Genomic DNA, 25850 nt, shown 5'->3' with positions numbered 1-25850 from the left:
CATCTCCAAGACAACACCCTCCCACTCTCAACCTCCAAACAGTACTGGCACTTACATATTCCTGACCTCTCTTGTTGGCATCTGTGCCTATCAGCCAGGACTGGGCCTCTGTTTCAAAGTTAACCTGGCACACAGGCCTCACAACAGAGCCCCAATTTTGGCATAACCGTCTTGAGAGAGGGGGAGTTGCTGCCTGAAGCATATGATCTTACACAAGAATCTTCTTCTTGAGGAAAAAAAATCAAAGAGAAATGAAACCTCATCCAATTTGGGCAGGGAAAGAAAGATATCAGCTGGTTTAGAAAGATGGGACAAGGTTGAAACAAGGTGAGGACTGGAAGGGACCTGATCACACAGGTTAGGGAAATTTCAGGTGGATAGGGAAGGAGCAGAAAATGACAGCCCAAGGTAGGCAGCTCCACAAAGTCACCACACCAGCTATCCTCATCCCAGAGTTAGCTCCCAGCTGTCTCTCCCTCCCTCACCCCTGGGTCAGAGGACAGTGATGAGATGAGCAAAGCAAAGCATTGCATCATTAACTGGAGACACCAGACACCAGCCCCTTTTCTGATGCACCAGGGCTACGCTGTATGGGCACGGGGAGGTATCCATTCTCAAACCATCATCCCGGCCTGCTCCCTGCATCCTTGGCCAGAGGATGTCTGCCAAAGAGCCCAGCCCACCACACTGTCCCCCCTCCCCACGGAAGGAGGGCATCTGACTACCCACATATCTCTATGGCAACCATCGCCTCCAACTCAAGGTACCCAGAGAAAAAGAAAACAAACAAATAAGTCAACTTAATAGCCAATGTAGAGGAACAGCAAGAGACAGGGGCTGGGAGGGAGACAGCAAGACAACCCCTGCTTAGGGGGATGGAGAGAGGCCCTCCCAGCCAGGAGGCAGACATAGCCCTGCTAAACAGATCCCAGAATAATTGACAATATGACAGAAGCCAACTGTCATTTTATAGCTTCTCCTATACTTACAGACATCTATTACATCTCTTACCCCACAGATGCCTATGGCATTACTAGCCATGGCCGACACCTTCTCCAGGGAATCTGTCCTGGCTCCTAATATATATACGGCATCCTATTGCCTAGTCTTAATTTCTTTCTCATATCCTTTGTCCCGGTGCTACACCCTGCAGCTCTCAATGACCTGACCCATCCACATACCTCCATACTCACCACACCTGTTCACAGAGCACTTCACACATTGCTGGGTCTATACCTATCAGATGAGGTGAGTTTGGCAAGCACCCAATACAAGGTGCAGGGAGTGTAAGTTCAAGGTATGAGAGACAGGGCCTGACCCTCCTGGCCTCAGGTACTTGGGAGGATCTCACAAGTCAGGATCTCAGGCCTGGGCCTTCACAATCCTCAGATCTCGAGGCCAAGCTGCACCCACTCAGACCAGGCCACTGAGATTTCCAGACCATGAGGCATCACCCTCCATCCAGGACAGACTGCATCTGTTGCTGCACCACCAAGTTTGTAATTTGATCAAAAAAGCAATCAAGTTCATCTGGCAGGATTTGTTCCCGAGAAGGCCTCGCCAGTAGCAGCCTCCCCTGATGTTTACAGATTCCCTTCCCTTGGGAGTCTGTTCTGCCGCCTGGTGGGCAGGGGGAGGCTGAATTTGTCAGAGCTGTTCACTTACTGCATTTCCATCTTTAGTCACCACTGGGGCACAGGGACTAGGACAGGCCTGGAGTGGCTACCACGGCCCCAAACACAGAAGAACTCCAAAGGCCCCAAATGAAGAGATTGCCACCCACCACTCCCCATATCCTCCTCCTCCATAAAAACCAAGCTCCCTTTAGCCTTCGGGGATCACTCCTCCCAGCAGCAACCTACATCTCTTACATCTTCATTCTTTTCTATCTGTTCCCCATATGATTCTTTGCTTGGCTTCAAAGTCCACCCACCCTGAGATTCAAACTCTTCTCCCAGTGCTAAAACGCACAATCCCCAACTCCTGGAGCATCTTCAGAAGAATCCATAGCCCTTGGAGGCACCCCAGGGAGAGATCGAGATGGGGAATACTCACCCCGGGCAGATAACTTCTTAGTATTGATGATTTTTGCTGCATACTCCTGCGTGGAGGTTTTCTTCACACACCTGCGGACCACAGAGAAAGCACCCCTGGAGGGAGAAGGGGGAAAGAACTGGGACACGGAGCAGAACAGAGCGACACAAACACACTTCAGGTCTGAGGACAGCGATGCTCCCATCCCCAGACCTTTAGTCAAAATCACACACACCAGCGTAGTGACTATCACAATCCAACACGGGGCAGAAGGATGTGGCCTCTGCAGGACGCTCAACAGATGTGGGTGGAGGACCACCCTACTCCTACTCCCACGCCCACATCTAGTTCTGGGCAAAGCAACAGCCCTAACCTCAGGCTGTGCGTCAAGAGCTGGTGGGAGATGCTTAAAACACACACCTGGTGCATCTCAGGGACAGCCCTGCCGTCCTGGCCAAAAGAAAACAGAGAAGGATCCTGTCCTTTTCTCAGCAGGAATAGTTGCGGGTAGCGGAAGAAGAGATTAGAAAGAGGGTATAATCCCCTGAAGAGATATCTCCCTCAACCACGGGGGAAGGTGAGGAAAGTGAGGCTCAAATCCCCCTCAACCGGCTTCATCCTATTGCATCCCGGCTCAACGGATAGCAGGTAAAGAGAGGATCCAGTTGTGGGTCTCAGACATCAACAGCTCCCCTTCCCCACGATATTTCCCTCTACGTCCCCCTCCCTCCCGCCCCCCATGGGAGCTCGCACTCTCCAGCTCTGGAAACGTCTAGGGGGGCGGGCAGGGCGGGGGCTGCAGTGGCCGGGCTCGGCGCCGCGGGTGGGGGTGGGGGGGCCGGGGCTGCTGCAGCGGCCAGCTCAGTGCGGAGGGGAGGGGGTGCTGCGGCTGCGGCGCGCTGATCCCGGGACCACTGCAGGGGTGGGGGGAGGGGATGGGGGTGCTGCAGCACCTCGCAATAGCGGGGCTGGGATCCTGGAAGCGGCACTAGCCGGGGGCGGGGCCGGGTACCAAACATCCCCCCACTCCCGGGCACCGCAGCGGGGTTGGAGCTGCAGGGCCGCGGAGGGTCCTGAGTGCCAGGCGCGTGGGACATGGGACGGGGTGCTGAGTGTGCTCTTGAAGAGTGGGGAGGGGGCAGCGAGCAGGCGGGGTCGGGATGGGGGGGGCGCCTGAAGGGTGCAGGAGGGGCGGGGCTGGAGGGCGCCCGGGAGTGCTCCGGGGGCTGCAGTCCCCGCGGCAGCACGGGGCGCAGCAGCCCGGGCAGCTACCGCAGGGCGCGGAGGGGGCTGCGGGGCAGGGAGTCGGGGGCGAGGGGGGCCCGGGAGGCGGCTGGCGGGAAAGGCTGGGGGTGGGGCAGGCCGAGGGGGCGCCGCAGCGGCCGGTGCAGGGCCAGGGGGCGGGGCGAGGAGCCGCATAGCGCCCGGGCGGCGGGGGCAGGGTGGGGGGCCCCAGCGGGCGGCGGGAGAGCCGTACTTGCCGAGCTCCTCGAAGAGCTGGTAGTCGTCGGTGAAGCGGGTGCAGGTGGCGGTGGTGGCCATGCTGGCGGGCGGGCGGACGCGGCGGTGCAGCCCGCGCCGACGTCGGTGCACAGTCACCGCCGCCCGGCCGAGGGAGCAAGAGGAGGAGACGGGGCTGAGCCCGGCAGCACCGCGAGACTTTACCGGGGAGAGCGAGGGAGGGAGGGACACCCCCGCGCCGCCCGCCCGCCCCGCCCCGCCCCGCCCCGCCCCGCCCCGCCCCCAGCCCCGCCGGCCCCCGGCCCGGCCCCCGGCCCGCCCCCGGGGAGGGGCCTCCCGCCGCCGGCCCCGCCCCGCCCGGGGAGCCGCGGGCGCCGGGCAGAGCGCGCAGGGGAGCGAACCCGAGGGGGTCTTGAGTCTCGGGCCGCCCGGAGCGGGCTGGAAGGTTCGCGACCTGTGGGGCTTGTTCCAGGGCGGGCCCTTCGTGTGCTCAGAATGTGCGTGCGAGTGTGTGGGTGTGTGTGGGTGTGTGTTGGGAGTGTGTAGGGGTCTGGACCACCGAGTTGTCTGGCGGAGCTCCACACTCGGGTCCTAAGCCCCGAGTCCGGCTCACACGATGTGCAGAGAGGGCCAAGATCAAAAAGCCCGTGTCACACTGCACACTCGGGAGACGCCCCCAGTCTGTGCAGAGCCAGCTCTCAGCAGCCTTCCCTCGGGAAGCTGACAGTCTAGACTTGTGTAAGCGTCAGGGCCATTATTAGATAAAACCCTTCAGGCGCGGTTTGTTCAGGGAGACCAGGCCGGGGCTAAGGATGTAGGTGGAACTCTGCCTTCCTGCATTCCAGCTTTAGAGATGAGAGAATGTTCTCTCCGGCCAGTAAAGAAAGGGATGAAGTGGGAACCATTTAGAAAAGGCTTTGTGCAGTGTGGGCTACAAGAGCAAATGGAAGAAGAAAATAGCCCCATTTTCTTGCAGACACCCTTTATTTTTATTTTATGACACTCATCACATTGTGTGATGATATATTTACTGGTATGAGAGGCAGTAGAGCAAGAGCATGGCTGTCTTAAGAGTGAACTCTGGGGTCAGACTGCCTGACTTGGATTTCTGGGCAACTCAGTGACCAGCTGTGTGACACTAGGCAAGTCACTCAGTTTGTCTGTGCTTCAATTATCTTAGCTGAAAACTGGGAAGAATAATAGTAACTAGCTGCCTCACAGTTTTGAGTATTAAATGGACTAAATCAACATAAAGCACTTAGAATAGTACCTGGTACCTAAGGAAAACAATGTTAGCTATTTGTTTAGTATTTGCCTTCCCACTAAATTGTAACAGGAGGCAGGGCCTCTGCTTCCTTTGTTCATTACTCTATACTCAGCCCCAGACTTTTAGTAAATATTTGTGGAATGAAGGGACTCCTTGGTGCCCTAGCAGAGGTAGTTACCATCCCTTTCTCTGTCTCCACCGTCAGAGGATGGTAGGACCAGGACACATAACTGTCTTGGTGGAGGAGAAACAGGCTGGGCAGGTTCCTGACCTGCCTGGGCAGCTGTGCCCCAAGTTAGAGGCCAGCCCCTACTGGGCAGGGCGGAGCTTAGCTAACTGCTGCAGCTCAGTCTTGATTACAGCAGGATGCCCACTGGGAGTCAGGCCTCCATTGTCAGCAGGCTGGCTCTCCCGGAGAAGGCAGCTGAGAGGCTGAGAGGCATCCCAGCCTCCCAGGCCGCCTCCCTCGGGGGGGTGGGTGGAGCAAAGCTCCCAGGGAGGGCTCCTCTCCTTTCCTTAGCCCAACAGGCCTTGGAGCTGGTTTGAGAACCTGACTGCCCAGTGGGGGTGATTAAGGGAATAGGAGAGGAAAGCATTAATAGATTGCCTGGGAGGAGGGCAGAGGGCAGAAGGAAAGGGTTGAGATGACAGAATATCATGCCCCACCCCTCCCCAGGGCAACAGGAAGTAAGGCGCTGGGGAGTAAGGCCACTTCCTATCTCAAAGCACTGGGGTAAGAGCCTGGTTCCAAGTCCCAGTGTGGGGCAGGGCAATGAGATTGTAGACACAAGGATGAAAGTAAATCATCCACCTTAAAAACAGAAGTGATGGCTAGCCTGCACTCTAGTAACAAGGCCTGCATGTTAGTTAATCATCAATGTACCCTTCCTGAGCCCTCAAGGCAACTTGGTTCCTGACCTCCAGATGCTGAAACTTTATATTCATTAATGTAAGGAGGAGTGAAAAGATAGAGAGATGTCAGAACAACCACAGACCAGGGCTGCCATGGAGGCCCCTAGGGTATCCCAGGGGAAAATGGAAAAATAGGACTACAAACCTGACCTGTTCCCAGCAGAGGGTGAGGGTTGAGGGTTCTGCTGCCTCACTTCTCCCTCCCTTCCTCTCTACTCTCAACAGCCTCTCTGATGTGGTCTCATTGGCGATTTGGAGCCTATAGACACCTTTGTGTGCACACACAAACACCCCTGGCGCACACCCTCCTTGATCCCTGTTGCTGTAGCACCCACACAACCCCCAGCTACCCCATGACAATTAGAGGGAAGATACATATAAATAATGAGTTTGCCAGCTCCCTGCCACAGTATCTATGGCAACCTCATGGGGTCCAAGAGTTGTGATGTTCCATTGCAGCTGGTCCCCTGGGCAGCACCAGCACTCAGGCCATGCCCACAGCAGCGCAGGGAACAGGGAATTACACAGGAAATGGATTTCCTGATAATCACCAGAGGGGCCCCTCTAGGTGGACCCTCCATCATTCTGCTGATCTTTCTCTTTGAAGGTTCTGAAAATTACACCATGGAACTGCCCCCTGAATGAGAGAAGCTTCCCTCTCTAATTTTGGAATGCAATTTTAGAGTATAAAGGTACTTATTCTTTAGAGTTGAGGAAAATGGGGCAGTTGAAAGTGAGGGTTTCTTTTTATTGAAGCATAGTTGATTTGCAACATTATGTTAGTTTCAGGTGTACAGCGAAGTGATTCAGTTTTAAACATATATATTTTTTTCAGATTATTTTCCATTATAGGTTAAGATATTGAATATAGTTCCCTATGCTATGCAGTAAATCCTTGTTGTTTATCTATTTTATGTGCAGTAGTTTGTATCTGTTAATCCCATACTCCTAATTTATCCCTTCCCCCCCCTTTCCCCTTTCGTTACCATAAGTTTTCTTTCTTTTTTTTTTTAATTTTTATTTTATATTGGAGTAAGGCTGTTAACTAACAATGTTGAGTTAGTTTCAGGTGTACAGCAAAGTGATTCAGTTATACACATACATGTATCTATTCTTTTCCAAATTCTTTGCCCATTTAGGTTATTGCAGAATATTGAGCAGAATTCCCTATGCTATATAGTAGGTCCTTATTGGTTACCTATTTTAAATATAGAAGTTTGTACATATAGCAGTTTGTACTCCCAATCTATCCCTCCCTGCCCCCCTGCCCCCTGGTTACCTTAAATTCATTCTCTAAGTCTGTGAGTCTGTTTCTGTTTTGTAAATAAGTTCATTTGTATCATTTTTTTTAAGATTCTGCATATAAGCCATATCATATGACTTGTCTTTCTCTGTTTGACTTACTTCACTTAATATGATAATCTCTAGGTACATCCACATTGCTGCAAATGGCAATATTTCATTCTTTTTGTAAGGCTGAGTAATATTGCATTGTATATATGTACCACACCTTCTTAAACCAATTGTCTGTTGATGGGCATGAAAGTGAGGTATTTAAATACAAGTATATTTAAATGACACTCTTGGATACAAAGAATAGTTACCCATTTGTTAGGGGATGTTGTAAAATAAATTTGAAAAGAATTCAGTCTTGTACCACAAGGGGTTTTTTAATCCATATTTTAAATCCGCAGAACCATGAGTTACATGGTCATACCCCAGCAGCTGCTCAACATATTGGGGTTCCACATAAGATTTTGTTGAAGAAAAGAGTCCCTGGCTAAAAAAAGTCCCTGAAAGAAGTTTGAAACCCACTGGACCACTGGCTTCTGAGGTCCCCTCCAACTCTTAAGATTCTATAACTAGTTTTGGAGAATTAGGGGTGATGAGGTCATGGCCTTTCTCCAAGGACTCTGAGAAAATTTTTTGTGGTGAGGCATTTGAAACTAGTGAGAAGACATGGTAATGAGGATCGGAAACAATGAGAAAGTCAAATGAAAACATTTAAATAAGCAATGCCCAAACTAGGAGGGGATTAGGGATGCCACCCTCTCCCCTGGAAGACACTTCAAGTCACAACCACACACAGAAAAGTTTATATGCCCCATCCCCAAAGAGAACTACTCCCAACCAAGCCATTGTCCTTGGTAGGAGTGTCTTCCCATCCCTCCTGTGTTTAAGAGCTGAGAAAAGGGTTAAGAACCACACATTAAATCAATGACTGCGATATTTCTTAAAAGAGAAGCTGAGGTATTTTAAGTGAGGGGCTCAACTCCTGTTGGGCATAGGGAATGAGACTTTGGAGTGAGAGGATGACAATATTTGGGGCGAGGGCTAAAGCATATGGCGTGCAGAACCAAGGTGTTTGTAATAGGGTCTGAGATGCTGGGGGTGAGCTGAGCTCAGAATTTCAGGTGAGTTGTGTGGAGCCAAAATATTTGTACTGAGGGGCTGAGGGACTGGCAGGGAGGAGCCCCCTTCCATTTTCTAGCTGGAGGGTTGGTTCTGAAGGGCAGTCTGATTCCTGCCTTCCGAACCTCCAAGTCCAGGTCAGGGCTCCCTCAGCCTCTCGGCCCCTCCACCATCCTGTGATAGACTGTGTGCTCCTTGAACAGAGGATACCAGATCTTTCTCCCTGTGTTCTCAACACCTAGCACAAAGCCTGGCATATAGTAGGTTCTCACTAGGTATTTGTGGAATGAATCAAGTATTGGGGCAAGGAGCTGAGATATTTGAGATGAAGAGGGAGCTCTGGTGGAGAGGTGACAGAGCTGTCATCAGAGGAAAATGGGAGGAACCAAGGTGAGGGGCTGGCTGCCTGCGCCAGTGGGCATGGTCTGGGCGTAAACAGTGGCATGTGGGGCCCCCTGGTGGGCAGACCTGAGGTGCACATGGTGTTTAGAGGGAGAGACAGGAAAGCCAGAGAAGATAATAAAAATCACAACCAGCTAACATTTAGGGAGAGCTTGCTACAGGCAGGGTGTAGACACTAAGCACTCAACATAAGCTATGTCACTTAATGCTCATCACCACCCAGTGAGTGTAGGAGCCATCCACCCCATTTTACAGAAGAGGAAACTGAGTTTAGAAAGATAAAGCAGCTTGCCTAAGGGCAAATAGCTACTCTGTGGTAGAGCTGGGATAATGTGATTGAAGGGAAGTGAATAGAAACAGATATGGGGGAGTAAATGGTATGCGGGTTCAATTTAGATATCTAGACTGTAATCTTAAACCTAACCTGTGTTTATCCCAATGTAGACCGGTCCTGAATCCAGGCACTCACTCAGAGGGGACACTCATCCATTCATTCATTTCTTCATTTTATTAAGCACCTCCTCTGTGCCAATCACTTAGGAAATAGAAGACAACAATATGACAAATTCCTGCCCTTGGGGAACTTGCATTCTTATAGGCAGGTGATGAAACTAGAAAGAGGTCCTTTTAGACTGGAGTAAGTTCTACACAGAAAATGAAATAAAGCAATGAGGCAGAGAGCAAGGAGTGTGGAGGGAATAGAGAATTCCTTTAGCTGAAGTTCTCAGACCTGGCTGCCCTCACAAAGTTACTTTTGAGGGAGACTTAAATGATGGTAAGGAGGTGATCATTTGAAGATCTGGGACAAGAGCATTCCCGGGGGAAGGAAGAGCAGCAACAGCCTGAGATAAAAATATTTGAGGGGTAGAAAGAAGACTGGTGTGGTGAGAGCAGAGTGAGCAAATGGGGAAGCAGGAGGAGAATAGACCTAGAACCCTAATAAACCCCACTGTCCTGGTACGACCACCCTAGTGCTTCTCCCACAAGGGCAGGCTGCCACTGTGCTCACAGAGGCACAAGACCCAAAACCCCAGCTCAGTGTGAGAAGATACCTTGGTCAAGGGCAGACATAAATCTGGGCCCGAAGCTGGAAATGCTGCTGTTCCTTGGATACCATATAGGAGGGTGGTGGAGATGGGCACAGGATGACCTCTCAGCACTCTGGGAGCTCTGGAGGTGGTGTGCAGAGGGGTTCTTGCAGAAAGAGCCAATGTTGTTACTCTGTTACAAAGCCAATTTACTGACACTGAGTTGTGGTGAAGGATAGTACAGTATTTATTTCAGGGCACCAAGCAAGGAGAACAGGCAACTCCCACTCAAAAGACCTGAACTCCCTGATGGCTTTCAGGGAAGGGTTTTTAAAGGCAACGTTAGGGGTGAGGGTTGCAGGGTACATTATCAGCTCAGGGACTTTCTTCTAATTGGTTAATGGTGAGGTAATATGGTGATGTTTTGGGAAACTCAATCATCAACCTTCTGGTTCCAACCAGTCTGGGGTCTAGTGCTTGTGGTCAGACTATAGCCACCATCATCACCTGGTTTGGGGTAGGGGTGGGGGTCTTAGTTTCTGCAGAACAACTCAAAGATGTGCATCACATTGTTAACTATATCCCTTCAGGAGGAGCCAGGAGTCCTGTGACTATTCTAACCATTAACTGCTTGAATCTGCTCTTTGGAACACCGGGAAGGCCTAGGAGACTAAATCTTTTTCTATAAACAAGAAACGAGGGGACAGGGAGGGACTCTTGCACCCAGGAAGGCCCAGAGTCCTGGTCACTTTCAATGTCCTCTCAGTCCATTTAGACAATTATCTCCCCAGAATGGGTAAGCTTCAGTCCTAACTCTTATAAGGGGATAGAAAGGTGGGTGAGAAATAGTTCCTGCCTTAAAGGAGCTTTACTCACTGGGGATAAGAAGATAAGCATGGTAATAGAACAATGATACAAAGTATTAGTACCACAGCATAAAGGGCTACCTGAATTGCATTTCCCCTCTGCCTAGCCTCCAGTTCTCTGCTTAGGTGTCACTTTCTCAGAGTTGCTTTCCCTGGCCTCTTGACCAGATCAAATCCCTTGTAATGACAGTCCCAATAGTTCCACCCACCACTCCTTCAGAGCAGTTGTCCCAAGTGTAATCTTCCATGTGTTTGTGTGACTATAGACCGCTTTTGTGTAGGGTGTTTTTGTTCATCCTGGTATCCTGTGTCTAAAGTGCTTGGGACATAGTAGGTACTCACTAAATGCATGGAAGTTAAAAGCAAAGTATTATGGGACTTTCAAAGGGGGAACAATCAGATCAGTTGGAACAATCAGAAAAGACTTAATGGAGGAGACGGAAGAAGGGAAAGGATGTTGGCAGATGGAGGTGGAGGTGAGGGGGCATTTGCTGGTAGAGAAGAGAATGTGGGGAGTTCCCTGGTTGCCTAGTGGTTAGGATTCCGGGTTTTCACTGCTGTGCCCGGACTTCAAGGATTCATTCCCTGGCTGGGGAAATGAGGGAAAAAATAAAGATAAAAAAGAAGAGAATGGGAATCAGGCCTTGAGATACTGAGGGCTTGGCAGGTGTTTGGGATACTGTGTGGTTAGGGGAGGGTATGAAGAGGAGAGAAATAGGACCTGATGCTGGGAACCAGCCAGATATAAATACTGTCTGGCTGAGGGTGGGTTTACAGGCCAGGCAGGGAGGGGCCTCAGGAAGGACTAATGTCCAACTTTTGGACTCCAGAGCAGGTCCCAAGGCTCTTAGATCCCAGACCTGAGCTAGAGATGATCACACATCAGGTATTCCCACTTGAATGTTCTGCTGTCCCCCCAGATACAACATAATCCAAATCCAAATTAATCAGACCGAGAGGCAGTATCACATGGTGGTTAAGAACACTGAAGCTGAATCCAGGCTCTGCCCCTTACTAACTGTGGGAGGCTGCAAGTTGCATAACGTCTCTGTGCCTCAGTTTTCTCACCTACAAAATAGGGACGGATAATAGCACTCACCTCACAGGGGTTTATGAGGAGTCAATTATTAGTACATTAGAGAAGTAAAGCAGCAGCTTACATAGTAAGTGCTCAATAAGTATTAACTATCATAATTATTCCTTTGCCACCCTTGACCAGGTTTCTTCTCTGGCTCTTTTTTTGGCTCTGACAGTGACATGACTATCCTGCTAATGACCTACGTTGAGAATCTCGGAGTCAACTTTGACTCATCCCTTATCTCGCTTAGGCGGCAGAGCTGGGTTTGAATTCTGCCACTTACTAGTTATGTAACCTTGGGCAAGTTACTTAAACTCTCTGAGCTCTGCGTTCCTCATCAGGAAAATAAAGATGTCATAGCTTTGCTGTAGGGTTGTTATAATAATTTAATAATAATATGTGTGGGTTAATGGCTTAATGCCTGATGCTAGGTAAATGGTAGTTGTTATTAGTATCATCCTGTGTATCATCAGGAACTGACACCAGTAAATTTTTCCCTTTAAATATCTTTGTATCCATTTCTTCCTTTCCATTTCCCTCCCACCATCCCAAACTAGGTCTACCTCACCCTCCAGAGTTACTGCAGTAGCCAACCTAATTTGCCAACTACATTTTCTATTTCTCTTCCTTTCTTCTTTATGTTTTTCTTTCTTTCCTTCTTTCCCCCTTCCTTCCTCCCTCACTCCTTCCCTTCCTTCCTTTCTTGAAATATTAATTAAACACATACTTTTTTCAGGGCACTATCTCAGTGCTTGGGTGGGTGCAATGGATGAAATAGATGCTGTCCCTGCCCTCAGGAAGCCTACTTCTAGTGAAAGGGACACACTATAAACAAACAAATATTTAATATAATATGTCATGGGGTGCTAAGTGCTATGAGGGAAATTATAGCAGGAAAAGGGATTGTGGTGCTATGTTAATACAGGGTGGTTAAGGAAGGTCCCTCTGCTAAGGCCAACATATATGCAGAGATCTGCAGGAAATATCACTTTCAGTAGGTCCCATCTTTGCTGAAATGTTGTTTCCTTCCAAATTAAGTATGAATGTTCATGTATGACTTTCCAGATCCTCTGTAATTTTATGTAATCTTGTAATTTTTTACCACTCCCAGAATGACCCTACTTCTGCAGACATGTTCAGCATGCTTAAGACTGTATATCATTAGATTAATTGTACTTATCTCTGATAGTGATATTACTGTGATATTTTTCCTTAAATGTGCTTCTAAATATTTTATGATGAACTTACTTGAATAACAACAACAACGATGGTGCCTTATTTTCTCCTCCCCATCACCTTACTCTTCATATAACCTTGCCAGGTGAATTTTATTATCCCCATTTTATAGATGAGGAAAAATGAAGCAAGAGAGGTCACACTGATCCTCTGAACTCAGCTCTTGATATGTTTGGCAACTGACTACAGGCTCACTGTTTGCTTTAAAAGATTTTTAGTGGTGCCTTCTTAGTTAGATCATATGTTAAGGGCAGAACCCTTGTCTTATTCTTGTATCTCCCTCTCCTCTTTCCTCATGCTTTTATCAGGGTGCCATGTACTGTACATAAAGGGTGCTTTTTAATGAATTGGTCTGTTGGATGGCTGGTCTATGGTTCTTATATGGTCCATTATCTTGCTAGTGCCATCTTGTATGCCCTTGACCCTGGGTCCAAGGATGGAGAACCTGGAAATCCTGGGGACAAAGGTGGGGAAGGGGACCTCCACCCCGAAAGGGCAATGATTCTGCTTGTCCACTAGAGGCCGCGGTAGGCCCGGTTTTAGAGCACCAGCAGGGCTGTGGGTTACTCAGCTGACCCCACCCCACGAGTCCTTTCCAACACCAAGTCTGTTCTAGAACCCAAGGCTCCAGAGATGGCCTATTAGTGTCCCTGGCTTCACTTTCTTCCAATAGATCATCAGATTCCCAGACTTGGAATGAGTTAGCTCCAGAATAGAAGTTGCTGATGGCAGCTAGATAGCAGGAGGAGTACCAATAATTTCCAGATGCCCCTGAATTAGCTAAATCAAGGGATGTACATGGAGCACCCTAATGAGTGCCTGCCGTGTACCATGTAGTGTGCCACACATCAGGACTAGCTCGGTGAACACGATGCACTCTGTTCCTGCCCTCCCAGCTCTTATGATCTAAGGAGGTATGCAGGCAATTAAACATAAAACCTAAAATAAGCTGCTGACATGATTTCTGTTCCGAGATTAGTTTTCTTTGGGTCTCATATCACTATGGATCATCCCATGTGATATTTACCTGCTCTAGAGAAATAAAATAAAGGCAAGAAGCGTAGAAAAAAACCTTTGCCCACATGTGGAGAATCACTGCAGGGCCCCCTCCTCTCTTGAGGCGGAAGAGTTCCCAGTGGCTCCTGGCAGATCTGAGGGTGTCTGGGAGCAAGGAAGTGCCAGGCCGCCTCACCACAGCGTTTCTGCTCTCCTTTCTCCAAGTAGCCTGGGAGCTTTGCTTGGGAAGGGATTTAGATTCCCCAGATTTTGAGGTGTGACGCAGACTGCTGGCTTTCTCACTGCTTTCTCTTTACTTCTCTCTTTTCTTTGTTCCTTGTCCTCAGGTTATCAGTCAGTCAGTATATTTATTAGATGAATAGGATGTTCAGGGCACATTTTTTATTTATTTATTTCTTATTTATTTATTTTACCCAGAAGTATGAGGTTAAGGAAGTTATAACAGAGTTGAGGAGATAAGATAACTAGAGAGAGGGGTAGAGATAGACATCCACGCAATGCAGCTTTTTGATAAGTACAAATTTGTAGCTGCAGACAGTCATTGCCCGGGTCAATCCCTGGGGGCTCAGGTGGTCAGGGGAGGTTTGCTTCCTGGACAAAGTGACCAGGGCCTTCCAAGTGAGCACCCGAACTGCCCTGTGGTGGGGTTTCTCTGGACAAGGTGTCCTCAGAGAAGAGGGAGAAGGGTGAAACATTCCCCACGCCCCAGCTGTTCATTCCACTGTGCCTGGACAAGGGCTCAGAGGCCCATGTGTTCAACATTCCTGAGAAGCAGCTTCTGAGTCAGAGCCCCAGAAACAGCTGAGGCAGCTTCAGGCTGGAGTTTTGGCTCTCTTTTCTCCTTTTCTGTCCAAAAGCAACTCCCTCCCTAGCTATTTGGATGTGACCAGAAACCCAAGCAGGGATCTGGTTAGGAGACTGGCTCAGCCAGTCTATAAAATGTATTTGGTCCCTGTATCCCCTCCTGGGCTGCAGTCCTCAGGTAAAGGCATGTTCCCAATGCCACCTGTGCCAGGAAGTCCAAGGGCTTTGGGAGACTCACCCTATGACTACAAGTCGCACCTCCCAATGCTGCCATTGTTGGGCTGCCCTCTGGAAAGGGGGTCTTGACTGGGAATTGGCTTGAGTTAAGACAGCAGTATTCCCTGGGCAATCTGCCAGTGCCTCCTCACTGCCTGGGCGTGGGGCCCAATACGTGCCAGGGCGGTGCCAGGGAGCTGACTCAGGGGGCGGCATGAGGGGAAGAGAAAAACCCTTTGCACCCGCCAGCTAAGAGAAAAGACGAAGCTGCCGTGATGCCTGTTGTGATCACCCTGTAGTGCCAGACCACCCACAGGATCTGGGATGGGTCCACTCCTCAGCTACTGATCCACTAAGCCCCACATTTCCTGGGGCAACCAACAGAAGGCCAAGGCATCCCTTCTCTCTCTGAACTCCCCTCTTACTATAAAGACCTCTAGATGTGCAGGTCCCAAACCCCCTTCTGCAACTGATTCAAGCCCTGCCATTGTTACTTTTTAAGACTATGACCTTGGGTAAGTCACTTGCTTTGGTGACTCTTAGATTCCTTGTATTTAAGGTGGGACAAATCATACCTGCCTGCCTCATAGGACTGCAGTAAGGATCAAATGAGAGCATGTCTATGATGGTAACATATACTATAAAGCACATTTATAATAAGGTATTATTATCGTCACGGTTATTCCTATGATGGGAATTATAGCCACTGGACCCTGAACCTCAGAGTCTTTTTCTTTGCCTCTATTGTCAGACAAGTTGCTCAGAAGCCAGTGCTGAATCCTAACCTAGTCCTGAGCCTCAGAACCACTGAGCTCTTCTGCCTGGTACTGTGGTGCCAACTCAGGGAAGCAGCCCCCACCACCCCAGCTCTGTTAAACCGGTTCTGTCCTTTCTAATCAGACTCCCTCAGTCCAGTTTGCTTGCAGTGATGACAAAGGAACTTAAAATAGCACAGGCTCTGCAAACACTGCTGGAGACGGCTTGGGCATAAGGTGCTGCCTGTCACCCGTGGGCCTGTCTGGGCATCTCAGCCAGGTGCTGCCCTCTACCCTCTAGGGCCTGGCTTGTCTTCCTTTGTGCAGCACCAGGATGACAGTGCCTCCAGTCAGCACTTTGGGTGCCTGAATTGGATGACTACCCGGAAAGCTGGCTTGGCTAGAGATGCCAAAGGCGGGGGCTCTCCGCTGCTCCCACCAGCTCCTCACACCCACACTTTTGGGACCTCTCCTTGCACCGAGGCCAGGTAAGCTGGACTAAGATCGTATAGAACAGTGGCCGTCTTGTGGCTCCAGGGAGTGTTACTTACTGGGAACCAGGAGAGTCTGATTCTGAGGACCCTGCAGCTAGCAGGTTCTGGCTTGTCACTCTTGCAGAACCAGTTTGGTGTAGGTGGCTGCTTGGCCTGCCTCAGCTCTGAGACTTCCCATGGGACCTTCATGTGATTTACCCTGGTGGGAGTGGTGGCTGCTGAGGGCGCATTCAAATGAGGAAGAATGCAGCAGGGAGCCACCGTAGGAGCTGCCATTCCAGCAGGCGCAGCGTTGCTGAGTCCCTCTCTAATTCCCCATATTTTAAGCAGTCACTGCCACCTGGCATGGGTCTCCACCCTTAGAACTTTCTCATCCAATTCTTTCTTAAACGCCTCTCTTTAGCAAATGTGTTCCTTTCCTGGGTGATTGCTCTAAGAAAGGCAGATGAAGTCTTATCTTACATCAGGAATCCCAAACTGATGGTCTGTTGGCCAAATCCAACCCTTAAACCTGTTTTTGTTGTCATGCACAATTTTAATTGGGAAGTTTTAACATAAGGCAAAAATCCAGATTTCAAATCTTTCATAACATTTTGTGTCCTTAGGTTGGTTTCTCCCAGAAGCAGACCCTGAGACAAGGTTTCAGTTGCAAGTAGTTAATTTGGAAGGTAATCCTAGGAAAGTCCCCTTAGGGAGTGGGGAAGGGAGACAGGGGAAGGAAGGGATACAGGTAAGTTATCAGGGAAATTACCATATGGGCATCTGGAGTTTAATTCTCCCGAGGAATTCAGGAAAACTGCAGAACACGTGCCTCAAAGTTATCTCACCTGAGAGGCAAGGGTATTAGTATATTTATCCACCACACCCACCAGTCATTGGTTGGGAGCTGCTAAGGTGTGGGGGAGGTGGGGTACTGGTGGTGTTAATTTCTGGGGAACATCCAGCCTGCTGTACAGCAGGGAAGAGTGGGCTCCAAAGGCCGGAGGAAGTTCGAACTGACCACAACTGCTACAATATGGAAGATCTAGCAAAACTGGTCCTCAGTTCCTATTTGGTAACAATTAGTGGTAGCTGAAGTGCAGTTGCTTCCTTTAAAGGAGATAAGAACTCTCCAGTTTGCTATAGTCTCTACTCCCCACCCACCCTCAATGTCCTACACTCAGTGTGCTTTACTCTTTACATTACCCGCTTAGCCTCTGGGATTTCTGTGTTTATGACCTCTGGTTTATGTCTATTTGTAGGCTGTGACTCCCACTGTCTCTGTTTCCAGTAAGTTGTTTCTTGTTCTTTGCATCCCACAGGGAAGCTAGCCCAATGATTCCAAAAGATGCTGACTGATTACTCCTGTTTCTGTAGCCCTGTACTCTGACTTATTAAATTCTCTGAGTCTTAGACCACCTCATCTCCATGTTGTTATATGTGCTGAGTCAGAGCATGTGAAATAGACCCTCACTTTGGGGACTGACTTGGGGAGGCCCTTGGTTAACTCTTCAACATCTCCAACCTGATTGGCTTTCAGTTCCTAAAATGCACTGAGCTCACTTCTGCCTCAGGTCAATTCCTCTGCCTGGAAATTTCTTTTTCCCCTTTAAGATAGGCTAACTCATATTCACCCTTTAGGACTTACCTTAAATGCCACTTCCTCAGTGAAGCCTTCCATATCACTCACTCCTCCATCCCTTGCTAGGTTATGTCCCTCCACCCTACATTCTCACAGTGCACTGTATTCCTCCTTAACGTATTTACAATAATTACACACGTATTGGTATAATTTGTGTTTACACTGGAGTCCTATCATTAATTCAGTTAACTTATGTAAACACAACGATACACACTCAGCTGAGAGAACCAGAAACAAAGAAATTCCTTTATTTAAAGTCATTTCAACTTTCATCATTAAGGCCAGATCTTGACATCAACTGCTCCAGGGTCACAACCAAAGTGCAATGAGAAATAGATGCTACTTCTTGGCTTTTGTGTTTCTAAATGTCAAAGTCCTGGTGAATTAAGGGATTTTCAAGAATTATTTTGCAATCTTTGCCTCATGAACTTATTTTAGAATCTACCACCACCCCCACAAACACACACACAAATGTGGAGGATGGAAATGCACTGTATTATCTTTCTCTCCCTCTAGATTGAAGCTCCATGAAGACAGACAACATGCTTGTCTCCCTCACTGCCAGATCCTTGAGTCTAACAAAGTGCTTAACATGTAGTAAGTACTCAACAAAACCTTTGTTGGATGGATGTTGGATGATGGGTGATGGATGGATGGAGGGATAATGGAGGAGGGATGATCAGAACTGTGAGGACCAGCATTGTGCAAGATGCACCTGGAGATAGGCTGATACTTAATGTGGTGTAGCTACCTACCAGTTTGGGGGGAGAATGACAGAGGTAACGAGGTGGCTGAACTACTGCAATTGAACTGTCTCCCTAAAGGCCTGCATTCTACAGTAAATCTCTCACTCTAATTTCCCCCAAACCAAGATCTCTGGATAAGTGCCTTGTCCCAGACAGTGCAGCCACCTCTGAGTCACTGCACAGGACTGCTGTAGCCCTTAGGGCCCAGACAATGCACACCACCCGGCATGGATTCCTAGCTCAAATCAAAATTTCCACCTAACCCCCTACTGTGACCCTGCTCATGACTTCCTCCCTCCCTAGCCCAAAACTTTGCTTTGACTCAATTTCAACCCTGATCTTGATCACAAGATCAGCCCTGGTGCCAATCCTGACCTTGATTTCCATCTTGACCCTAACCTTGGCCCAGACACATCCTTGCTTCTGATCCTGAGTATATTATCATATTATACATCTGTGTTCTTTTGGTTTTTATTTATAGAGCTTTTACTCATATTATTTAATTTGATATTTACAATTCTACGTAATCATCCCTATTTAACAAATGAGAAAACTAAGACTCTGAAAAATGCCCAAGGTCTCACAGCTAGTAAATCAGGGAATCCAGATGAAATTCAGGTCTTCCTGGTCTAAATCCAGGGCTATAGGAGTCTGGGTTACTGAAGCTCCATTGCCCTTGTGGCAAAGCGATCCTAGGTAATCAATGACCTCAGGGTACTAATAGTAGTGCTGACAATTATAATTAACTTACAGGGCAATTTCTCTGTGACTAGCAGAGTGCTAAAAAGCTCTTCATATATTATCTTACTTACTACCCATCACAAGGCTATGGAGCTCTGTAGCCCCATTTTACAAGTGAGGAAACCATGGCTTTTGGAGATTAAGTAACTTGCTCAAGGGCACACAGCTAGTAAGAGGCAAGACAGAATTTGAACTCAAGTCTTTCTGATCTTAAATGCAGTTCACTTCAACCTTTACAAAGAAATGGGATGGCAACAGGGAGCAGCTAGAAGCCTGGGTCCTGCAATCATATTCCCACCATACCTTTTAAGCTGTATTGCCAAATTCCAGAGTATTGTGTTTGATCACCAAAATTGGGTCAAAAATGAGTCAAGCCTTGGTAGGACTGACTCACTGTGGTGTCTGTCAGCTCTACAAAGAGACAGGAAGCCTCAGAGGGCAACTGCCAACTGACCACTGCAGAGCAGATGAAGGTCCCAGAAGCATCCACCACAAGCCCTGTGGCCGTTAAACGTGGAACCCACATGCCTGGAAAGAAAGACCCAGACTTAATACTCATTTTAAAAATCAGACCTACCAATCCCCATTTCTTTCTCCGTATTCAGCTCTACCCCCTAACAGGGCTCCCTTTTGGTCAACTTCTCTGTCTTTCATCTCAGACTTCCACACTTTATCCATTTCCTTCATGGACAGGTTTCTTTGTCTCTGTCCCAGTCCCCATCCCCATCTCAGCTCAAGACTCTGAATATCTGTGCTGCCACCTTTTCATGTCCTGTTTCTCCATTCTTATTCTCAGTGCTTTATCAATCCCTGTGTCACGGGGACCCCATTTTTTGCAATTATTTTTTGTAAAATACACATAATATAAAATTTACCATTTTAACCATTTTTAAGTGTACAGTTCAGTGGCATTAAATACATTCGCTTTGTTGTGCAACCATCACCACCGTTCATTTCCAGAAATTTTTCATCATTCCAAACAGAAACTCTATATCCATTAAATAATAATTCCCCATAACACCTCATAACCTCTACTCTGCTTTCTGTCTGAATGAATTTACCTATTCTAAGTACCTCATGTAAGTGCATTCATACACCATGTAGCCTTTTGTGTGTGGCTTATTGCATTAAACAATGTTGTCAAGGTTCATCCATATTGTAGCATGTGTCAGAATTTCGTTCATTTTTAAGGCTGAAAAAAATTCCATTGTATGCCTATGCCACATTTGGTTTATTCCTTCATCTGGCAATGGGCAGCTGGGTTGCTTCACCTTTTGGCTATAATGAATAATGCCACTGTGAGCATGGGTGTACAATTATCTGTTTCAGTCCTGGCTTTCAATTCTTTTGAGTATATACCTAGGAGTGGAATTGCTTGATCATGTGGTAATTCTATGTTTAACAATTTGAGGAACTGCCAAGCTTTTCCACAGTGGCTGTGGAAAACATTCCTACCAGCAATACACAAGGATTCTAATTTATCCACATCCTCACCAACACTTGTCGTTTTCCGCTTTTTTGTTAAAAGCCATGCTAATAGATGTGAAGTGGTACGTGAGGTCCCTTTTGAACACAGCACTCCACAAGTCCAAGTGTTCCAGATTCCCAAGGTCTGTTGTGCTCCCTGGGGACCCTATGAGTCTCCCTGGCTCTGAGAATTGGTATTTCCAGCTAACACACTTCTTCCTCCCTGTACCCTCTGGTCTCTTTTCCAGGCGCTGACAAGCTGCTGCCCATCTCTCTGCCTTTTCTTATGGAGAGCTGGACTGAATATAACACAGACTTTGGGAAGAATACAAATTCGATTTCTTTAGGCTACACAATCTTCTGAGCTCCTTTTTCCATGTAGTCTTCCAAACCAGAGACAATTGTGCTGGCTCCACGGGACCAGCTTTATGACTTTGACCTGCCACTGACCTCAGAACTAGAACAACATCCAACGCCTTGAGCAAAACTATTTCTTGGTCTTACCAGGACCTAAGGGAACAGCTTATATTCTAGCTACACCCCCCAGAGCTATCAGAATCAAGACTTCCCTGAGCCCCTTCAATTGCTGAGGTTCATATTTGGTGGTTTAGGTCTTCAAGACAGATCCTGGGTGTGGTGATTCACCTCCTCATGAGCCCCATGACTCCTCGAGGGGAACTTGCAGACCTGGAATTTTGGTCATGATTCCCTGTTCACATTCCCAGAACCCAGACTCTCTGGGGCAACATTTGTTTATATTGTTTAATACTTACGTCCTCTCCATGGACTTCTGATGTCAATGGCAGAGTTCGTCAAACCCGGCCCCCATGTCCTCATACATCCTGGACTTTGCTTCAGCCCAGACCCCACTCCTTTGCTTAAACGTGCCTGAGATAAATTTCTTTTTCTTTTAGCCACTTCTGTGAAAGCAGGTGGAAGGAACATCCTTCTGCATTCCACAAAAGAGAAAACAGAGGCCTATGGAGGGAAATGAATCACCCAGGTTCAAAGGTGGAGTCAGCGACCAAACTGTGAATGGAGCTCCATTCTCTGACTCTGAAACCACAGCCCCTACCATGGGCAGTTGCCCCCTTCCTCAAGAGGAAGCTCTCAGCTCATGTTTGGAGATACAGCCTTTGTACATGACAGGTGCCCCTGGGATTAGACAGTGGGACTCTCTGCCTTCAGTCTTCCCACTCCAATCCATGAAACTATTGTTTTGACCTTCAAATACAGATTTCACCGTACAGCCCTTTAAAGGAACTTTCTAAAGCTCTTTCTAAAGCAAAACATATGATCCTGCAAGTTTGGAAACACAAAAGCTCCTAATGAATAGGAACAAAGAAAACTGTACGAGCCGAGTCTGAGTCCTCGTTTATTCCTTGCATTCTCACTTCCCCTCTGGTGTCCTCTTATTTCAGTTCTCACTCCCACTCTTCACCCAGCCCTGGGGGGTTTATCATTTGCCCGTTCCTTCCAGCCCAAGCCCAGACAAAATCCAAGTTACTCTCTTTGCTTCATTTACTTTGATTGAGACCAGTGGGAATTTTCAGCTTTACTAAAAATCTTATACACATCCTTGTTCAAGAACTTACAGTGTCTTTCTAGAGTCTATGTATCAAGTACAGACTGCTATATGGCTTTTAAGACCTTTTATAATCTTACTTCACCCAACCGATCTGTACTTGGTTTTCACTGCTCTTCAATGTATACTCTTCAATAAATTATCCCTAATTGGGCAAGAGTTCTCACTGCTTATGTACACGTGTATACACACACACAGACACAGTTAAACACATACAAAGTTTACTCTCCACAGTATATACAATTATTCAAGCTCCTGTCTTTTTCCATGGCTCTTGCTTAGAACTTCTTTTTTCCTGCCCTCTACCAATCCTAACATGACTCATCCTTTAAGATTTGTTCAGGTCCAGGAAATCTCTAATTTCAGTGTCTCTGTTCTCTAAGTTTTTACTGTGTTTAAGGTCAGTGTTCAGAATGTTTAATGTTAAAAGATTTTTAAAATTGTGGTAGATTCCCTGGTGGTCCAGTGGTTAAGACTCTGTGCTTTCACTGCCAAAGGCCTGGGTGCAATCCCTGGTCAGGGAACTAAGATACTACAAGCCACACAGTGTGGTCAAAACAAACAAACAAAAAAATTGTGGTATAAAAAACACATAACATAGAATTTACCATCTTAATTCTTTTATTTTTATTTTTTTTAAAATTCTTTTAAAGTGTACAGTTCAGTAGTGTTAAGTATATTTATTTTGTCATGCAACAGACCTTCAGAACCTCTTCATCTTGCAAAACTAAAGCTCTAAGACAGAGAGGGCCCAAATAAATAAAATTAGGAATTAAAGAGGAGAAGTTACAATTGACACCAAGAAATACAAAGGATCATAAAAGATTACTACAAATAATTATATGCCAAAAAATTGGACACCCTAGAAGAAATGGATAAATTCCTGGAAGCATACAATCTCCCAAGGCTGAATCAGGAAGAAATAGAAAATATGAGCAGACTGATTACCAGTAACAAAATTGAATTAGTAATCAAAAAACTCCTAACAAACAAAAGTCCAGGATGAGACAGCTTCTCAGGTGAATTCTACCAAACATTTATAGAAGACTTAACACCTATCCTTCTCAAACTATTCCAAAAAATTGAAAGGAGAGGCACACTTCTGAACTCATCCTATGAGGCCAGCATTATTCTGATACAAAAACTAGGCAAAGACACCACACACACAAAAATTACAGGCCAATATCGCTGATGACCATATATGTAAAAATTATCAATAAAATATTAACAAGCTGAATTCAACAATACATTAAAAGGATTTATACCATGATCAAGTGGGATTTATGCCAGGTATGCAAGGATGGTTCAATATCCACAAATCAGACAATGTGATATACCACATTAACAAAATGAAGAATCAAAATCATATAAGCATCTCAGAAGATGCAGAAAAAACTTTTGACAAAATTCAACAATGATTTATGATTAAAAAAACTCTCAAAAAAGTTGGTATAAAGGGAACGTACCTCACCATAATATAGGCCATATATGACAGAACCACAGTCAACATCACACTCGATGGTAAAAAGCTGAAAGCATTTTCTCTAAGATCAGGAACAAGACAAGGATGCCTATTCTTATCACTTTTAGTCAACATAGTATTTTAAGTTCTAGCCATAGCAATCAGACAAGAAAAAGAAATGAAAGGCATCCAAATTGGAAAGGAAGGTGTAAAACTGTCACTATTTGCAGATGACATGATGCAACATATAGAAAACCCTAAAGACTTCGCCACAAAGCTATTAGAACTAAAAAATGAATTTCAAGTTTCAGGATACAAAATTAATATACAGAAACCTGTTGCATTTCTAGACACTAATAACAATCTATCAGAAAGATAAATTAAGAAAACAATGCTAGAGCAATTATGAATACGATAAAATCTAGTAACATCTGGGAAAAAAACAATGCCATTTACAATTGCATTAAAAAGAATAAAATATCTAGGAACAAATCTAACTAAGGAGGTGAAAGACCTGTACTCTGAAAACCATAAGACAAAGATGAAAGAAATTGAATACAGAGTGAAGTAAGTCAGAAAGAGAAAAACAAATATTGTATATTAATGAATATATGTGGAATCTAGATAAATGGTATGGATGTTCTTATTTACAAAGCAGAAATAGAGACAGACATAGAAAACAAACATATGGATACCAGGAGGGAAAGAAGAGGGGTGAGAGGAATTGGGCGATTGAGATTGACATATATACACTATTGATACTATGTATAAAATAGATAATTAATGAGAACATACTGTATAGCACAGGGAACACTACTCAATGCTCTTTGGTGACCTAAATGGGAAGGAAATCCAAAAAAGAGGGGATATGTATACATATGTCTGATTCACTTTGCTGTACAGTAGAAACTAACACAACATTGTAAAGCAACTATATGCCAGTAAAAATTAATAAAAAAAAAGAAATTGAAGATGACAAAACAAATGGGATGATATACCATGCTCATGGATTGGAAGAATTAATACTGTTAAAAAGTCCATACTACCCAAGGCAATCTACAGATTCAATGCAATCCCTACCAAAATACCAAAAACATTTTTCACCAAACTAGAACAAATAATCCTAAAATTTGTATGGAAACACAAAACACCCCAATTACCCAAAGCAATCTTGAGAAAGAAGAACAAAGCTAGTGATATCACTGCCCCTGATTTCAAACTACACTACAAAACTACAGGAATCAAAACAGTATGGTACTGGCACAAAAACAGACAAATAGATCAATGGAATAGAGAGCACAGAAATAAACTTTTTATTTATTTATTTATTGCAGTGTTCAGGCTTCTCTCTAGTTGAAGAGTGGGGGGCTCCAGAGCACATGGGCTCAGTAGTTGTGGCATATGGGCTCTCTAGTTGTGGTGCATGGGCTCCAGAGTTCATGGGCTCAGTAGCTGCGGTGCGAGGGCTTAGTTGCCTCATGGCATGTGGGATCTTAGTTCCCCAACCAGGGATTGAACCCACATCCCCTGCATTAGAAGGCAGATTCTTAACCACTGGGACCACCAGGGAAGTCCCTAAACTTATTCTTTCTTTTTCAATAAATTTATTTATTTATTTATTGGCTGCATTGGGTCTTCGTTGCTGAGCATGGGTTTTCTCTAGTTATGGTGAGCTGTGGTTACTCTTCATTGTGGTGTGTGGGCTCCTCATTGCAGTGGCTTCTCTTGTTGTGAAACACAAGCTCTAGGCACGTTGGCTTCAGTGGTTGCAGCACGTGGGCTCAATAGTTGTGGCTCAAGGGCTCTAGAGTGCAGGCTCAATAGTTGTGGCACACGGGCTTAGTTGCTCCACAGCATGTGGGATCTTCCTGGAGCAGGGATTGATCCCGTGTCCTCTGCATTGGCAGATGGATTCTTAACCACTTCACCACCGAGGAAGTCCCCCTAAACTTATTCTTATATGGCCAATTAATCTACAACAAAGGAGGCAAGAATATACAGCCTCTTCAATAAATGGTGTTGGGAATATTGGACAGCTACATGCAAAAGAATGAAACTGGACCACTTTCTCAAACCATATACAAAAATAAATTCAAAATGGACTAAAGATTTAAATGCAAGACCTGAAACTAAAACTTCTAGAAGAAAACATAGGCAGTACACTCTTCAACATCAGTCTTAGCAATATTTTTTTTGATTTGTCTCCTCAGGCAAGGAGGACAAAAGCAAAAATAAATAAATGGGAC

The 25850-nt window shown here is 46.3% G+C and overlaps 1 protein-coding gene and 1 long non-coding RNA gene across 19 annotated transcripts in view; one reads left to right on the top strand and one right to left on the bottom strand.

Moving 5' to 3' along the window:
• The window catches only part of CAMK2G (calcium/calmodulin dependent protein kinase II gamma), a 53699-nt gene extending 50020 nt beyond the window's left edge, over positions 1–3679 (bottom strand). For 9 of the 18 annotated variants that reach the window (XM_057737301.1, XM_057737308.1, XM_057737306.1 and 6 more), the window contains exons 1-2: positions 3512–3678; positions 2056–2150 (exon numbers count right to left, since the gene is read on the bottom strand). In XM_057737301.1, coding sequence (XP_057593284.1) covers positions 2056–2150; positions 3512–3576 — 160 coding nt within the window. In that variant the 5' untranslated portion in view covers positions 3577–3678. Of the gene's footprint in view, positions 1–2055; positions 2151–3511 lie in introns of all 18 variants that reach the window. The other 9 variants (XM_057737303.1, XM_057737302.1, XM_057737312.1 and 6 more) reach the window with 3 other exon arrangements.
• A 12035-nt stretch (positions 3680–15714) lies between these two features.
• Positions 15715–22290, top strand: LOC130854037 (uncharacterized). Its single transcript, XR_009053947.1, has 3 exons — positions 15715–15976; positions 18120–18200; positions 21472–22290. It is a non-coding gene; the product is annotated as an uncharacterized LOC130854037 (long non-coding RNA).
• The last annotated feature ends 3560 nt before the right edge of the window (positions 22291–25850 follow it).

Source organism: Hippopotamus amphibius, chromosome 5 (genome assembly GCF_030028045.1).
Source record: "Hippopotamus amphibius kiboko isolate mHipAmp2 chromosome 5, mHipAmp2.hap2, whole genome shotgun sequence".
Classification (NCBI taxonomy): Eukaryota; Metazoa; Chordata; class Mammalia; order Artiodactyla; family Hippopotamidae; genus Hippopotamus; species Hippopotamus amphibius.
Note: the sequence above shows the minus strand (reverse complement) of the source record. Positions and strands in the feature narration are given on the sequence as shown.